General features: G+C 41.3%; 1 protein-coding gene across 8 annotated transcripts in view; it reads left to right on the top strand.

Moving 5' to 3' along the window:
- Positions 1-18320, top strand: part of VPS35L (VPS35 endosomal protein sorting factor like) — a 116510-nt gene that overhangs the window by 278 nt on the left and 97912 nt on the right. For 5 of the 8 annotated variants that reach the window (XR_006284562.1, XM_043524516.1, XM_037911764.2 and 2 more), the window contains exons 2-7: positions 6491-6590; positions 7521-7688; positions 7990-8112; positions 8545-8569; positions 9564-9640; positions 16490-16618. Coding sequence is in view for 7 of the 8 variants with exons in the window: in XM_043524516.1 (XP_043380451.1) it covers positions 6491-6590; positions 7521-7688; positions 7990-8112; positions 8545-8569; positions 9564-9640; positions 16490-16618 (622 nt within the window). In the remaining variant the exon portion in view is untranslated. Of the gene's footprint in view, positions 1-78; positions 442-571; positions 626-6490; positions 6591-7520; positions 7689-7989; positions 8113-8544; positions 8570-9563; positions 9641-12392; positions 16015-16115; positions 16619-18320 lie in introns of those variants that run through there. The other 3 variants (XM_043524517.1, XM_037911768.2, XM_043524518.1) reach the window with 3 other exon arrangements.

The following is an 18320-nucleotide window of genomic DNA, read 5'->3' as shown; positions in this document are numbered from 1 at the left end:
GTAAGGCCGGGAGAAGCACGGGTAGAGGTGCCGGGAAGGGTCAGGGCTGAGTGAGGAGGGAGCCGAGCCGAGCCGGGCAGGCGGCGGAAGGCGGCAACGGGTCTGGACTCGCGTAGTCTGAGGTGGAGCAGTTCGGGCTGGGCTGGGCTGGGCTGGGCTGGGCGGGAGCTGGTTCCTGGGGAAGGGTCCCTGATCTTCCCCTATCTGAGCCAACGGGCTAAAGCAGAGCCCGGCTACAGACTCCCGAGCGGGGTGGGCTGGGGACTTCCCTGTCCCCCAGCTTAAAGAAAAGAGGGTGAAAGGCACCTCTGCTCTGTCAGCCTGCCTAGTCTGTTCCCTGCTCCTCCGCTAACTCAGTCCGAAAGCCTAGTGCAAAACTGCAGTGGCCTTCCCCCGGGTGCGAAGCTCACCTGTTTCGGAGGTGCAAGCGGTGGAGCTGTTGTAAAGTTTAATTCCCTCCTTTCCTACGGTCTGTACCGGTAGCCCTGACCAAAGCTTTCTGTGCTGTAAGGGACTTCCACAGTAAAACAAATATCAAGAACAACACCGATAACTTCCTCCTTGCTTCAGGACTGCTGCTTTGGAAGGGGTCTAAGAGGAAGCCAGAAGCCTAAATGAAATAGCAGTAAGCTATTCAATTGTGGCAATGTTTTAGAAAGTTCATTTCTAATTTGGATACATACATACATGTTCCTTCAGTGACAGTGCTTCTTTCAAATGCCCCTATGAAAAGACCCTTGAAATTATGTTATTATCACAAGCCTGCAACTGAGACTATCTGAAAGAAGTTAAAAAAATATACTTGAACCTCACAGTAAAATCCTTCCTCTGAAGAAGGGGAGATACATTCAGATCTGTTTTAATAATGTGGGATTGGTGTTACTTATTTGCATTTTTGTGAGAAGATGGGATAACCCCAAAGGAGTTGCTGTAGTTTGCTCTGTGATTCATGTAGGGTATATAAAGCCTCCATATGCTTTTTCCTCTCTGTAACCCTATATTTGTTTTTTCTTTGATGTCTTACAAAGTGCCAAATCACAGCAGTAGCATGGAGGTGCCTGGAAGGTATTGTGTTGAAACCTTTAAAAAAAAATACTGAAAAAACCACACCCATGTGTGTAGCTTTGCACCAGTGTAGATGCAGGCATGTCAATGGAAGAATACATCTGTTGATGTAGCTACCATCAGATGATGTTTCTACACTGACAGAAAACCCCTTCTGTCCATGTAGGCAGCATCTGTACGATGGGGTTATGTGCTGGCTGTATAGCCTCAACAGTCTGGACATACCCTAACTAAATAAGAGACAACAGATGGACGCAAGCAGACAGGGGAGTACTAGGAAACAGTGAGCCTGTGTTGGTCAGCATGATAGGCAGTGGTATCAGCACGTTGGCAGCCTAACCATTATCAGGTTTTTTTTGTAGGCATCAGGGCAAAATAGAATTTTGAGGAGGGATTTGAAGATGGATAATGAGGTAGCTTTGTGGATGTACAAGTCTTCACAGGAGCGTGTTAGAGATGTCCTGTGAACAGACTTTCTTATGTACTGTCTTTAAAAATAGGCAAGAACGATCTAGGGCAGTCAGAATTTGGATCTAATTTGCTTGTGTTGGATTTTATAATGTATTTTTTTTGAAAGAGAGGGATCGGGGGAGGAGAAAGAAGCCAGATAAAAATTCTGTTCCTCTTGTAGTGCAGTGGATGTCCCTGTTGGTTCATGTTAGGTTACAAATTCTGCTTCTGTAGTAATATGAAATGTTTCTTTACTTCTGGAAAACTGAATGCAGAACTGAAGAAAATACTTTAGGAAATAAGCTACATAGTACAATTTCTGTTAGAGCAAGCAAGATAAGGAAATGATGAAATATTTTTTCTTTTGACAAGATAAAGAAAAATATGTGCAATAATTGTTTCCCTTCCTCATAAAGTGCACGGCTGCTTGTAAATAAACTAATTCCTGATTTTGGAAGTCTTGCTTTCCTGAAGCTTTTGTTCCTTTAAATAATAAATTGAATTTATTCAGCTTTCAGATGGAGGCACAGCTTTTTCTGAAATGAAGGGGCACAATAAGATACTCAGTGTGCTATTTGCATCACTATTAAAATAGCTTTTCAAGATGTTTAAAAAATATAAATTGCCCTCTTTTAAAGTAAAAGGAGCTTGTTGCTTGAATGAATTTCATTCCAGGCTGAAACTTTCCATGTAGTACTCACCCACATATTTTTTAAATAGTTTAATATCAAAATGAGACTTTGTAAATATTATGAGTGAGGAAAGAATATCAAGTATTTGGCTTAAAGTCAGATATGTCCACAGGTGCCTCTTAAGATCCATTCTTGAAGTTTTTCTGTTAATACTTCTCGAATGCCCATTTCATTAGGGTTTTGTTAGCAATTTAATTACAGACCATTGTTTGGGGATAATAGCTAAACCAAAAAAAAGTCTTGGATATTAGTCGAACAAAACTTTATTTTGTGAAAATTGCAAACAAGCTCTTTTAAGGAAACGCTTGTGTTAAAATGTTACATACTTAGGGGACTATGCAGTAGAGACACCCGAGTCCAATTAAGGGCTCCCTGAGACCTTTACAAACCCCTTCTCTGGTGAAAGGAGAGACAGGGCGGTGCAGGGCTAGTGGTATCAGGGAGAGTCTGCTCCAGAGTGGAGGGCTGCTCTCCTCCCTACAGGGGAAGCTATATAACAGACTGTTTAGGGAAAGGACTGGCACCCCAGGGCCAATAACAAAGCCTCACGCCTTCGGCATTTGTGTGGTGGTGGTGGGGGTGGTAGGAAAAGGCATTCCCCTTTGTTTTGAGTTGGAACTGTGTTTTTTGTCGGGTGGAGGGGCACTCCTTGGGCTGGCCCTGAGGCCTGCCAGAAAAGTATTGGGAAATAAACCCGCAAGTGGGAGAATAAATACAGTCCAGAGTGGGGCTGACTTACTCCATGCCCCCACCAGCAGAGGGGGAAACGCGGTACCCGCCGAGGTGGAGGAGGTGCATTGTCGCAATACATATAGAAATCCATTCCAATAAAAGGGACGCCTTCCCAATAGACGTGGCTGCAGCTTTTCTTCCCTCATTGCTCTTCTAAGTGCCAGACTCAGGTAGAACAAGGCAGCCTGCCTGTTATAGGGTATAGCCTGCATGTGGACATGGACCTTACAGTTTCCCAGAAGACTGGATCAGTCAGTCTGATTTCTGATGAAAGCTTGCTCCATAGTCATGAGCTTTCCACCAAGAATGGAAGGTTTAACCTTCTCTCTCTCCTTCCTCAGTGAATAAATAGAAGATAATATCAAACCAGTCGTGCACTTCCCCGAATATTAATTACCTTACAAGCGGTCTTGATCACTTAAAACAATGTAAATGTAAGTTTTAAAAAATGCTTACAAACAGCTCACTCCATGTACATGCATACACAGAGCAAGTGGTGCCTTAAAATTTAGTTATAATACAATTGCCTTTAGGCTGAGGCTGTTACGCCAAGCTTCAGCTGTCAAGGACTTTTTTTTTTAAATGCTGTTTAGAAACCCCTATAAATGAGATGTAATGGAAATGCTGACAAAACTGTAAGTATAACAGGGTAACAGAAATGTTATATTTCAGAGTAGCAGCCGTGTTAGTCTGTATCCGCAAAAAGAATAGGAGTACTTGTGGCACCTTAGAGACGAACAAATTTATTAGAGCACAAGCTTTTGTGAGCTAGAGCCCACTTCATCGGATGCATAAAATGGAACATATAGTAAGAATATATACACACACACACACACACAAGGTGGAAGTTGCCATACAAACTGTAAGAGGCTAATTAATTAAGATGAGCTATTAGCAGGAGGAAAAAAAAAGCTCCTTAAAATATGTACCTGTGGGGTACATATTTTCATACAAATTCTAATAAACCCATGAAGCAAGTGAACAAGGAGAGTCACTGAAGCATGGAACAATAGTAAATTCAAGAAAATGCTCATGTATAGTGAAGGCAGGAAATCGGAGATAAAGAAAACAAAAGGAATAGGCATGTGGGTTTCACTGGACTCTTGTTCTTGCTCTGCTTGTATCTAATTAGGCTTCAAAGCTTCTCCACTGATCAGCACAGCTATGACTTTGTTCTGATTTCTTGTTACAGAATTGCAATAGCAAGAGTGCCACAAAGGTCTACCAGTTAAATAATAATTACGTAGTCTGATTCCTTTTTCACTTTGAAAAAGATTACCAGCAAAGTTGAGGGGAAGAAGTCGGGAGGCAGGGAGAAATTGGGGTTTTTGCCCTTTTAAAATATTTTGTTTCTTTCAGCTACTTTTTTACACTAAGAAAATTCAGATTCCTTTTAGACTAGAATACACTATAATGACTAGAAGAAAACTAGTGAAATAGTGACATCGCAAAATCCCAGAAAGTGAAAGTTAAGGGGGGAAATGAATTTTTAGACACTGGCAGGATTTTCAAATGAGCTCAGTTCCTATTTAGGCACATTGTCCCCAAAGGAAGCTGATGACACTTAATACTTGGTGCCTAAATGGAAGATTAGCTCTTTTGAAAATCCGGCTTTTTTGTTTGTTTTGTTTTTAGTTTTAAGGACTAGCGTTTTCGATAAAGGAAGCCTTTGTTCATTCAATACCCTTGCTGGTTCAATTAAGGCACCAGAGCTCCAGTAAACATCCTTGAGCTCTCCCAAAAGTTCTTCAGTAATAAAACGGAAGGCAAGTTGGGCATTCCTAATATTTCTAAAATTAAAAAACAGTCAGGAAAATGTTCCAGGTAGAGTGGGCAGAGGGAAAGAAAACCTTTTCAAACCAGGTCTTGCTGATTGCTGCTACAATCCCTGTCTACACTAGCTCTATCACCACTGCTCTACTGTTGGAGCTGAATGTATGGTACCAGTGGTGGAAAATGTTTGCTGAAATGCCGAGTATAGACACTTCTAAGTCTCATGACGCTTCCGTGAGCTGAGTAGAACTATACCCACTTTGCATGTATGGAAACTGTTTTGCCCCCAAAGAAACAGTAACAGAGCTGGGAACTCTGGAGGAGATGGTATGATGGGATAACATGGTTTTGGTAATTAAATATTCATGGTAAATAGGCCCAATGGCCTGTGATGGGTTTTTAGATGGGGTAAGATCCAAGTTACCCGGGAAAGAATTTTCTGTAGTATCTGGCTGGTGAATCTTGCCCATATGCTCAGGGTTTAGCTGATCGCCATATTTGGGGTCGGGAAGGAATTTTCCTCCAGGGCAGATTGGAAGGCCCTGGAGGTTTTTCGCCTTCCTCTGTAGCATGGGGCACGGGTCACTTGCTGGAGGATTCTCTTCTCCTTGAAGTCTTTAAACTACGATTTGAGGACTTCAATAGCACAGATATAGGTGTGAGGTTTTTTTTTGTAGGAGTGGTGGGTGAAATTCTGTGGCCTGCGTTGTGCAGGAGGTCAGACTAGATGATCATAATGGTCCCTTCTGACCTAAATATCTATGAAAACTCAAACCAAGAATCTTTACTCCCAGTTCCATGCACGATCACTAGATCGTGCTAGTTAAAGGGTTTTCATTTGATGTATTACTGAATTTAAGAATATATTTTTGAGTATTTTTAAATATAACCCTTAGCTCTCCTTGATAGGTCTGTCCAGTCTCGGTATGGAAACTCCGGTTTTATTCCTCTCCCCCACTTTAACGGCACACCTCAAAGATGAATTGTATTTCTAATTATAGTGAACGATTAATAGAAACTGGGATTAATAGTAAAATAGAATGGAGGAAAAACTATTAAGCTGTGACTGGAGTTAATATCTGCTGCTAAGCCTTTAAGGCAAAGCATTTGGAGTGCATTATCTATGTTGTTCTTCAAGTACAAATCGTTTTCTTTTATGGAAGAAGGTCTGGTTTTGTCAACAGGCTAACAATTCGCATTAAGAATAAAAACTGTAAAATATGAGTTTGCTGTAAGTTATTTCTCTTAATAAAATATTTTCAGTAAGAACGGAAGCCTTTAGTACAATGACTTATTTCTTGTTCTTGCATTGCTGGTTATGTTCTTTCTTCCTCTTGTCAGCTGGCCACTGCAACTTTTAATTGTGAATACTGCAGAACAGCTGGATATTGATTCCCTTTGTAAATTACCTAATGGGTAAATTATTTGCTAATTCTGATTCTTTTGATGATTAAATTAAATGGTATGGAGGTGAATCCAACTGCTGTACTTTGAATTCAGAACAGTAACTGGCAGTTACCTCACTTCACAAGTGCACTGACCAGAAGTTTTTATTTTGAGTATAAGAGAGCAAAGTAGTTGAGTCAGTTTACAGATTAGCTTCTCATGCAAAGGGAAACCTTACATCATACAATTTGATATACTCTCCAAAACACTGCTTGGCGTATAAACATGTCTGCACTTATACAAGTGTGATGTATAACTACATATTTACAGTCTCTCAGGTACATATACAGTGATGCACCTATAAAACTTTTTCTTGATTCTTGCTTTTTAAGGCATGCAAGGTCTAGAAATTACACATCAGAGTTTGAATCATGCAGACTGGAGGCTGTACCTGTGGAATTTGGGGACTACCATCCACTGAAACCCATTACTGTAAGTTTCTTTTTGAGCCTTTGCAAGTAACATCACTGTAAAGTGAAAACTACTGTTTCCTGCTGGCAACTAGAGGCAGTTCTGATTTCCTGTTGAATTTGTTAGAAGAAAAGTTTTGGTTTTAAAGTCACTGGCAGTACCAGTGAACTACGTTTTGGATGCTCCAGCTGCTTGCAGTTCCCACCATTTCTATAGTACTAGGAGTTTATGTTGCTATTTACGCAGTACTGAAAGTCTTGATGTTATATGCCAGAAAACGTCTCTTACTATTCAGAACAGCTCAAATCCCGCACAGCTTCTTGGTTACTTATGAAATGTTTCATCGTATATAAAAAGACCAGATTAGGACCAACTCATCACATTACCAGTAACCTGCCTAACTGCTCGATGTAGCACTTGTTGTTTTTGGGTTACCTCTAAACCAGCTGTGGTTTTAAAAACACTCTGTGAAATATTGCAAGTGTGCATGGGGCTCTACAAAACACATAAGAGGCAAGGTCCCTGCTTCAAAGAGGTTAGTTTAACTCTGGTGACTGATACATGGGCAGCAGTTCAGACTCTGGAAGGTCAGTAGGGAGATCTGCATAGGAAAGCTTCTTGTAAGGAGCAGTCTTTAAGGGTGGATTTGAAAGACAAAAGGAAGGGTATTTGGTGCACAGGAAGTGGTAGGCTGTTTGAAGCTAAAGGAGCATCATGAAAGAAGGGATAAAAACAAGAGTGGGAGGAGGAAGCAAAGAACAGGTGGGGGAGAGAGTACCTTTTGCTGCAGAAAATAGAAATAAAAATGATAAAAGAACCACTAAGTACCAGTACTATAGCTGAGGCACTCCTAGCAGAGAGAAAAAATGTGCTATTTGGAAAATCTGTGCTCTAGTAAGTTATTAAAGTGGAAGTAGATCATTTCATTTTACAGTTGAACTTCTCCTTCAGGTTACTGAATCCAAGACCAAGAAAATGGGTCGGAAAGGAAGTACTTCCTCTACCTCCTCCTCTTCTTCCAGTTCAATGATAGACCCACTAAGCAGTGTGTTGGATGGTACTGATCCCTTGTCATTGTTCGCAGCAACAGCAGATCCAGTGACTACTGCAGCTAACACGGTAAAGCTCAAGGTTAATTATCTCAAGTAGATTGAACAAAATAGACCTGCATAGAACTGATTCTTTGTGCTCTTGCAAGAGCTGTTTCAGTATAGAAAGTACCATATTAACTAATCAGAGAATTTCATTTACCTGTTTTCTTTTGCTTTAGCAGTTCTGGTAACGTTTGTGTTTTTTAATGTTGTAAATCTGTGGAAGGATCAGTAACACATGAAACACAGTTGGTCTTAAAATATCTAGTCGCCTTTCTTTGTCTTCCTGGTATACATGAAGCTGAACACCTTGTTTGTGTTCCTCCTAGGATAGTACAAGAAAGAAACGTGATAAAGACGACAGCTTGGCTGTAGGAAGTGACTTTGAACCATGGTCAAGCAAACGTGGTGAAATCCTTGCTAGATACACGACGACTGAAAAACTCTCCATTGTAAGTGCGCTTCTTAATAATTTTGTGCAAGAACCTTAATAGACTATTGGTACTGTGAGGCTACAGTAATTGAGTACCTTGTGACTATTCCTTTTCTATGTAAACAAATTCAGTACATTTAATTTGCAATGAAGTGGAAAACCATCCCAGCAGCTCTAGCTTTTAAATATTCATAAAGAAGACTGGCTGATCTTTGGCCTGTAGTACTTGATTATTTTTAGAGAGCCCAAAAGCGTGCTAGCCACTTCCTAGAACACAAATAGAGACATGGTTCATGCCACGAAAAGCTTACAATCACACTTTATATCTCCATTAATTTATAGAATAAATAGCAGCACTGAAAATAATCAATCCACACTTTCTTAAATCATTTATAAATAAGTAGGTAGTTTGTAAATACATGCTTTCTAAAATGCTGTTGTTTCTTTGCAGAATCTGTATATGAGTTCTGAAAAAGGTGAGTAGTTTCTCTATATCAAGTGCCCTGGGACTATTATTTTAAGGAGAGAGCAAATGACAGGCCTTTGGTGAAAACATGCATTCAGATTAAAGCTTTCTTTCTCCAACTGTGAGCTGATTCACTGCTGTTGCTCATGAGTCCCACTGGATTTTTGCAAATTCAAGAAAAATATTTATCTTGCTCCATCTAGTGGCTGCTGGGTGCATTATTATGTGTAATTGAAAGAAACTACAACTCCTGTAATTTACATTGCGGCTTTAAAAAACATCTGGGCTGTTACTATCCCTCCAAATCTCCCAAAATTGCAAGATTATTTTGGTATTTGGCTTGTCTTTATTAATTTTCCCACTTGCTTGCTTGAAGGGAACAAGAGAGGAAATAGAAGGAAGTGCTTTGCATAGCTGTCCAACAATTCTCTCTGCCTGGCTGAGAGAGAAGCATTGAAGGAGCTGATTCCAGTATTATACTGGCTGTTTAGTATGACACCAAAATCTTAATTTTTAATGCAATGTTTTAATTGTATTGTTAATGGGAAAAACTGTTAAGAATGTGAGGCGAAGTGGTAAAGAACCTTCCATAGCAAGTGGAATCTTGAAATACAGACCTCCAGTGTCTTACCCAAAGAACCTGAATAAAAAATCTAGAGTCTGGTTTTGTTTTTTTTTTGTTTTGTTTTGTTTTTTTTTCAAATCAGGCTTTGCTTTTTGCAGTTGCTATTCTGTGCCCACTACGAAATGTTTGGAGAAAAAGATGAATGAATTGTTGGCAACATTCATTGTGTGCCTGCAGGAATGGAGGTCTTGTTTGAAAATCAGGCTCGGAGTCTCTCATGCTAGCAGCTGAATAGCTGCCTTTAGGTGGTTGAACCACTGTTTTGGTCTTGGATACTGTTAGCTTATTTAAATCTGACTCTTCTCCTCAAGTCTTTTTTTTTTTTTTTAATAGTTTAAGAATTTGAAAATGTTAAACTCAAAGATATAATTATCTACAGGAAAAGCTACAACACCTGGCTCAGCAGTTTCTGAGAAGGTGCGAACAAGGCTAGAAGAGCTGGATGACCTTGAAGAGGTGAGCAAACTGTCCAGGAAACATTTCCACTTTAAGAGAAAAAAGATTAGTTCTGTGAGATGAAAGCTATTTAAGAAACTTTCTGGCCTATCCCTAAAAGCCCTGATTCTGCAAACTCTTATGCAGTTGTTTAACTTCATGCACTTGAGTAGTCCCATTGAAAGTGTGTGTGTGTCTGTGTAGAATTGGGGCCTAAATTTTTAGCTCATTGACAACCAGTACCCCAAAAGGAGAGTCACTGGGCTGACATCCATATCATTTATCTCCTATAGCTGCTGTATTTAAGCTCCCTGGTGTCTGGTAGGCTCTACCAACTTTTAATCTTTTTATTCTGTCTTTTGTTGCAGAGACTGACATCTCTCCTAAGTAAGGCACTGATTCAGGCAGGCACTTAATACGCATATGTTTAACTACTTTAGTCCCATTGAAATCAGAAAGGCCATTGACATGCTTACGTACCTTACTGAATTGGTGCCAATTCTGCTTCAGTGCCTCCATGTCTTTTATGGCTAACTTCAACTTGGATCTCATGATTAACACAGTATTGTGTTCATTTTATAAATTCAGCATGAAGGGATTATGTGTCAAAAGTAACATCTACTTAAATATCTGCAGATTAGATTCTATTAGTGGAAGAATAAGTGTATCTCAATAATATATAATGTATTCACTCACAAAATAGTGGTTGCTTCTGCAATTCATCACGCCATTTGTCGATTTATTTTCCTGGTAGTCATTCCTGCTACATAATCCTTTACAGTGACCTGCTGTAGTTCTGATATGACTATGCTTGAGTCTTGCTCTTTATTTTTCACAAATTAGTAGCTGGGAGCTTTGCAATAACTTTTTGCCCTAGGTCTGCACGCCATTCTGCAACACACTTTGATTGTTCATAAACAGCCTTACGATATAGAATGGTGTTCATATGAGAAGGAATTGGAGGGTTAGAGGAACTCAGGCCTGTTGTTGTACTTGACCTGAAAGTAACCAAAGGACACTTTATTTCTGCAGCTGCTACAACTTAATAGCAGTCAATGACAAAACCTCATAAAAATTTAAAGGAATACAGAATTTCATTAGAGTAGAGGTTCTCAAACGGTGGTCCGTGGGAGCTCCATTCAGGTGGTCCACAGATAGTTCTCTCTAACGTGCATGGCTGGGCGGCCGCACGTGAGAGAATGAAGGGCTACCCACCTAATTAGTGGAGCCGTGCTGGCATGGTTTCACTAATTAGGTGCATGGATCCTGGAGAAGACGCACGTGTAAGGTGAGGTGGTGGCCTTGGGGGGGAATTTGGGATGTGCAAGGCTGCCGTGGCAAGAGAAAAAGGCGACTTTCCCCAGCTCCAGGGCTGTGGCTGCCAGGGAGAGACGGCCCTCTGTCCCAGCCTCAGCTCTGGCTGTTGTGGCGGGGGAGATATCCGCTTTCCTTCCCAGCCCCAGCTCGGAGGCAGCTGCAGCAGAGGAGACTCCCCCGACTTTCTAGCCCCAGCTTGGTGGCTGCTGCCGTAGGGGGAAGAGGGCATATCCATCACATTAGAAAGGTAGGACTACTGATATTAAAATGAGAGTTGTGTGCTTTTATTTGTAGAACAAAGAAACGTTTATTAAGTGGTTTTTTTAAAATATATAGCGCTTTATCCAAAATGCTTTACAATAGTTAGTTGACGGTACAAACAACATTTGGCAAGATCATTAAGTGGTCCGCCAAGACCCTCAGCAATTTTCAAGTGGTCCGTGGGGGAAAAAAAAAATTTGAGAACCACTGCATTAGAAAAAATGGCTTAACAGCATGACGGTCAGTCTGATGCTTGTGTTCTTTGAGCTCTGATTTATATTTTAAAGGTATTTGGTTAATATAAAGAGTATAAGGTTTAAAAGGGCACTGTCAAGTACTTTATGTATCTATTTCAGCTTTCATTGTGTTTGCCCTTTTCAGTAGAAGCAGAATCTCACCTCCCGATTTTTCTCCGTCCTTTTGGCAAATATTGATAGTAATGTTTCCAGTGTCGGAGCCAACACAACTGCGTTATTTACCTTTGTTTCTACACCAGCATTGCTGATGTCACCAGGAATAGTCCCATAAATGCTGGGAATATGTACAGGAAGAAATGGGCCTATGGGCCTAAACCAAAGCCCAAGACTCAGTATTTCCCCTCCCTGGATTTAGAGGAAGTTCATATCTGGCTCTGATCTCTGCAGCTTGGGGCTATATTTGTTTAGTGAGTTGCTACAACAAAGCAAGCACCTTGCATGTGTTGTTTTGTTGCATCCTAATAAAATGGTGGGATTAAAAACACAGTTATTATAGGGGAGGGGCTGGTAGCTCAGCCTATTATTAAGGTTCCTCATTTCCCATTATAACATCCAGTTTTCAGTTGTTTGTAACTGCCAAACTTTAAGAATTAATTAGGGGTAATATTTTCTATGCTGTTTTTCTGCCTCATGCTGATTTTTTTTTTTTTTAAATGTCAGCCTAAAACTATGTAGCATGAGGTTCTGTGCCCACTAGAGAGCCCTCCAGAGCCTAGAATGGAACCCACGATTCCTAAGTCTCACCCTTCCTCTCTTGTCAGCAAATATCTGTGAGACCCTCTAGCAGCTGTCCCCCAATGCCCAACACTGAGTGCTCTGGTCACGAACTGCGCTGTCCAGGGGGTCATGGAGACCAGAAACTCTTCCTCCTCCTTCCCCCCACAACACACACTTTCAAAAATTCACAGGGTTTTAAGTGCCTTTTCTTGATTGCCCAGCTTGGTGAGCACACCTAGCACTCTCCACTGTTGTGTGCTGCTGCCCAGCTGAACATGCCAGATACATGCTCAAGACACGCTCTGGCCTGGAGTAGACAGGCAATGCTGGATCTCCTTAGCCTGTGGGAACAAGAGGCTGTGCAGGCACAGCTACAGACCAGCTGTAGAAATGTGGACATCTATGAGCAGATTGCTTGAGGAATGCAGAAGAAGGGGTATGACAGGGATCTGAAGCAGCGCCGCGTGAAAGCGAAGGAATTCCAGCAGACATACCAGAAGGCCAGAGGGGCTAACAGTTGATCTGGTGCCAAGCCAGAGACCTGCTGATTTTACAAAGAGTTGCAGGTCATATGTGTTGGAGACCCCACCAGCACCTTGCCTGCAACCTCTGAAGCGCTTGAGTCACAGGCCCGTGGCGAGAACAGCGAGGAGGAGGGACATGCTATCAGGGGATCCCGCTATGTCACAAGTCAGGACCTGTCTGATACTCTACCACACTCCAGTGAGTTCCGGCCATTGAGTACGGGTGAGCCCGATGGAGGAGAAAGAACCTCAGGGTAAGTATGTAATTGTATTTCTTATTATTATGATGTACTGATGGTGCCCCCAGCTTAACAGGACACTGCTATTGACTTTTTGTTAACTTTACTTCTCCTTGTTGTACCACTACCTCTTCTGGTATAAGTAAGTTATCTGCTTTTCATTCCCCTGTAGAGTTAGGTGGGGTCGAGGGGGAGGGGGAAATGTGGAGCAGTTTGTGTATGTACACAGGGATGTCCCTCGAATCCTCCTGAGACATCTTGACAAAACTTTCATGGAGGTACTCTGCAATCCTCTCCAGAAAGTTTCTAAGGATGGCAGCCTTATTTCTTCCTCTGCAGTAGGACACTTTCCCATGCCAGTTGGCGATAACTTTGGCAGGCACCATTGCAATAAACAGGCTAGCAGCATATGGGCCTCTGTGACTTCAGGACTCCAGCAGCAGCTGTATTCTCTGTGCCTTTGTCATGCTCACGAGTGAGATATCAGCTAAAATCACCGCCGCCTGTGGGAAAATGGTGCCAATATTCAGTGACATTGCCTGGTTCTCGTAATTTCATGCACTTGAGCAATTCTCTCCTCATTTCCCTTGTCCCTGCCAGGTCAAACTCATCATGGCTGCTGCTGTGAGTTGGGCCATCCACAAGCACTCTGAAGCAAAAGTGTCAATAAGCATGTCTTGTTTAAAAGTTTAGGGGAGCAAGGGAGGGGAGTTCTGAATCATAACTTTCACTTTCCATTGTGACTGTACCTACTATGGTACCTCTGGATGTTTTACCTGTAGCTGCAGCAGTTGCAACCTTGAGGGGTTACCCCTCCACACCCATGGAACGCCTGCACCAGGCAAGGAAGAGAAGGAAGAGGACTCATGGTGACGTGTACAGTGAGATCCAGTGCTGATTCAGATCCTTAGCAGAGGGTGTGGAGGGTGAATATTGCAGACTGTAAGGAGAAGGAAAGAGCAGACAGGAGAAAGGTGCAGAAAAAGGAGAGGGAGATGCATCAGGACATAATGGGGCTTCTCCAGCAGCAAACACAGGTGCTGCAGACTCTTGTGGAACTACAGATTCAACAGTCATGGACTTGCCTCCCTTTGCAGTCCACAGATAACTCCATTACAGCATGTTCCCTACACCTCCCGCCCCAATATTCCATGCAGCATCAGGGGCTGCATCCCTACCTTGCCACTCCACCCTGGGGACTTTTAAAGACAGCCACAACTTCACATACAGTGACCTGAGAGCCATGGTTGATGTATGTGTAGGTAAAATGGACATGAATGTACTTTCCACTTCTTTAAGTGCTGTTCCATAAATGTATGAAGGTTTTAATGTATTTGCATTTAATTTGCACAGAATTTTTTTTTGCAGTGTGTTTTGTTACACAATAAAAATCTGTTGTTTGGAAAATTATTTATCTTTATTAATTCTCAACATATGCTGCAGAATGCCTGGTGGTACTGAAAGCACCCACTTGTTGTATAGTATGACACAACTCATTGGATCAGTAAAAAAAAACCCTACCAGTGTAGTAATCACAAATGTACAACAAACGTCACAAAATTAATAGGTGCATTGACACCGTTTATTCATAGATGTACACGAAGTGCCACATAATTCCTAACAGGCCCCAAAACAGCAGGATCAGGGAGAGCACAGTACACCACAACGTTACAGTGGCTCATTGTTAAAGTGCTCTTTCAAAGCCTCCCTTAGCCGTATGTATAGCTTCATGTTGAGCTCTTCTAATAGTCCTTGTGTCTGGCTGTTCAAACTCAACAAACAGCTGATGCATCTCTGCCCTTCATTCTGCTGGCAAGTTTTCTCCCTTGCTTCACAGATGTTATACAGGACACAGCAGGCATCTATAACCACTGGGTTTTTTTTGTCACTAAGACCGTGCTGTGAGTAAACAACGCCACTATCCATTCAGTCTACCAAAAGCACATTCACCTGTCATTCAGAACCTGCTGAGCTGGTAGTTGAATCTTTCCTTGGTGCTGTTGAGGTGGCTGGTGTACAGCTTCATGAGCTGGGGAGCAGAGGGTAGGCCTGGTACCCCAGGATCACTACTGGCATTTCAACATTGCCAGTGGTAATCTGCTGATCTGGAAAGAAAGTCCCTGCGGGTAACTTTTTGAATAGTCCTGTGTTCTTAAAGATGTGAGCACCATGCACCTTCTCTGACCACCCAACGCTGATGTTAGTGAAGCATCTCCCATGATCCACCAACGCTTGCATAACCACAGAATATTAGCCATTTCTGTTGATTTACTTTGTGGCAAGGTGGTCTGGTGCAAGAATATATATATGTATATGAGTGCTGTCTATTGCTCCACAGCAGCTGGGGAAGCCCATTGCTGCAGATCTATCCACTATGTCCTGCACATTGCCAAGAGTCACAGTCCTGTATAGCATGAGACAATGGCCCCTATGGTTAATTTTCCAACTCCAAAATGCTTTCCCGCTGACTGGTAGCAATCTGGTATTGCAAGTTGCCAGAGCACTATCGCCCATCACTTCTCCGGTGTCAGTGCAGCTCTCATTTTGGTGTCCGTGCCCTGGAGTACTGGGGTAAGTGCGGCACACAGATCCGGGAATGCTCCCCTTCTCATCTGAAAGTACTGCAGCCACTGCTCATCATCCCAAGCGTGCATTACAGTGCAATCCCACCAATCATTTCTTGGGTCCAGATTCGGCACTCTGCTACCTGTAGCTGCTCCGTGAATGCCACTAGCAACCTTGAATTGGTCCTTGTTTTGTTCCACAACAATCTATCCTCCAAGAAATTGTCATGCTCCTTGCTGATTCGGTTCTTTTTCCAGCTCTGCAGATACCTGAGGATAGTGCATCCTATGCTTGCAACTCTCATGACAGTAGGCCACAGCTAGGCAGGCTCCATGCTTCTGTCAGAGATGGTGGACAGCGAGGAGGGCTGTGTGGGTTCATGGGATTTTTTTTAAAAGGCATGAAAATTTGGGGATGGGGAAAGTTGCATCCTGGGAAGTTGACCCCTTGCTCCCAGTCACCTCTGTGTGACTTGTTTCTGCTGCATTATGCATTGCCAAAACTTCTTAAGAGAGGTTTCAGAGTAACAGCCGTGTTAGTCTGTATTCGTAAAAAGAAAAGGAGTACTTGGTTAGTCTCTAAGGTGCCACAAGTACTCCTTTTCTTCTTAAGAGAGTGCACTGGACGGTGGTGAGTTGCACACTGGGATACCTATCCATGGTTCATCGTACTATGCTTTGACACAAGCACTCCAGGTGTGTATGTGCAGCACGATGCAAGGAACCAAGTAGGCAAGTGCACAAGTGATATACCAACTGCGGCAGCTCTATGCTGATTTAACTTGCATTGGCAAAAGTTTGTAGCGTAGACGGCATGTTAGCTCAAGTGGCAGAGCCTGTGCAGTGGATCTTAAGGTTCCAACGTTGCTGATGAACCTCAAGTACTCAAATTAGGAAATGTTAGGTTTAAGGTTAATAGATTGGCTAAGTAATAGGTATCTTCTTTTTGTTGGTTGCCTCTTTATTAAATGCTGCTGTTTTTTCTTGTCAGGGTTCACAAAAAGAGCTGTTGAATTTGACTCAGCAAGATTACATGAATCGGATTGAAGACCTCAATCAGTCACTGAAGGATGCCTGGGCCTCTGATCAGAAAGTAAAAGCTCTAAAAATAGTTATCCAGGTCGGTTTAACTATGTGTGTGTTATACAAAAATAATGAGATTTGTTTATTTAGAAAATAAAAAGATGAGTGAATGTTACTATAGCTATAAGATTGCTGTGGACCCCTCCACCATGCTCAGAATTCTGAGGGTAGGCATGAAGTGTGTAAAACCCTTTGTGCTATATGATTACCAGCTTATTCTGGCCCTAAGTAGTTGGAGAGCTAGTTGCTACTAATAAAGTAGTATGAATGTCATGATGACTCCCTAGCCCAAGGTGCTGATCCAGGCATGCACTTAATGTGCTCAAGAGATCTCATTGTGAATAGTGCCACTGAAATTGTACTTAAAGTTAAGCATGCACTCAAATGCTTTGTTGGATCAGGGTTTAAGTCTCTCAGAGGCAGTAGTGAAAACCCCATAACTGAGAACACTTAAAGTTAGACTGGACAAAACACAAGAAAACGTATTGTACGGAATAATCTTAATTAGAAAGGGGGATGGATTATATGATTTTTATGATTATATGGTTTTTTAGCTCTCTAATATTTATAATGCTGTAAATAGTTAAATTGCAGTAAAGTTATTGGTGATCACATACATCTTCCTCTAACGTGATCTTTTTATTTTTGTTTTATTTTTCCTAATACTGTGCTTAGATGATATGGAAAATAATACACAAATCAACGTAATTGATACCAAAAATTGGGACTTTGAAAATGCTTTTATGTTGTACATTTTAGTACCATTGGTAATTTGACATTTTTACCTTTGTGAATGTATTTTTTTTGTAAATGCTAAGGTGCAAAGATAAGTGTGGGGGAGTGATGAAGAAATATATGCAGAATAGGCTGAATCTCTTAACTGTTTATTTCTAGACATTCTATCGTTTGGGTTTTTGTTTTTTGTTTTTTTTTTTAAATCAGTTTTTGTAAAGGAAGTACGTAGTTCACTGGTCTCCATTGAAATTCACTTATCTCTTTTGCAAAAGCTGATGTTTTGTGACTAAGATGTTACTAAGAGTTTAGTTTCTCACCATTTTTTTTAACTATGAACTGATAACCTCTTTGAAGTTGATCAAGTATTAAAGAGATGAAAAATTGCCTAGTTGGTTTGAAATACTGGATAATAAAATGAGGCTCCTTGAGGAAATCAAAATACTTAGGTGATCTAAGAATGCTTAAGATATTCTCTCTGATACATATGCTTGGTGTTAATAATTTAGAAACAATAGATCTGTATCTTTAAGATGCTTATCACATTAAATATTTATTTCTGGCTTACAAAAAATACACATTTATGATTGTTTCACTGCTCTGGCACAAAAAAGGTGTGAGCTCATTTAGGAGAAGTGAACATGCTTATTTCCCAGTCTGTTGTTCTGAAAGTAGCTGCAAAGGGAGCCTGAAATTCATTGCAACAGATATTTAGAGTTGCATCAAGTAGACTTCCAGTGTAAAAATTCTTTTTTTTCATAGGATGTGGCAAACTGCTTCTATCTTCCTTTCAAGGACTGTTTGTTGACTTACAAAGTAAACATTATTCAAAGAAGTTGATATCATATTCCAAATACATGTGGTGTGAAATGCTTGCAGTGTAGATCATATGTGGAAAATATTTGAAACAGCGAGTGTTTTCTTCTAAATATATGTCTTTGGCAGTAATTCTGCTTAGATTAATTCATTAACACTGTTCTGATGCAATGAAAGTTTTAACTTATCTT

Source organism: Chelonia mydas, chromosome 10, assembly GCF_015237465.2.
Source record: "Chelonia mydas isolate rCheMyd1 chromosome 10, rCheMyd1.pri.v2, whole genome shotgun sequence".
Taxonomy (NCBI): Eukaryota; Metazoa; Chordata; order Testudines; family Cheloniidae; genus Chelonia; species Chelonia mydas.
Note: the sequence above shows the minus strand (reverse complement) of the source record. Positions and strands in the feature narration are given on the sequence as shown.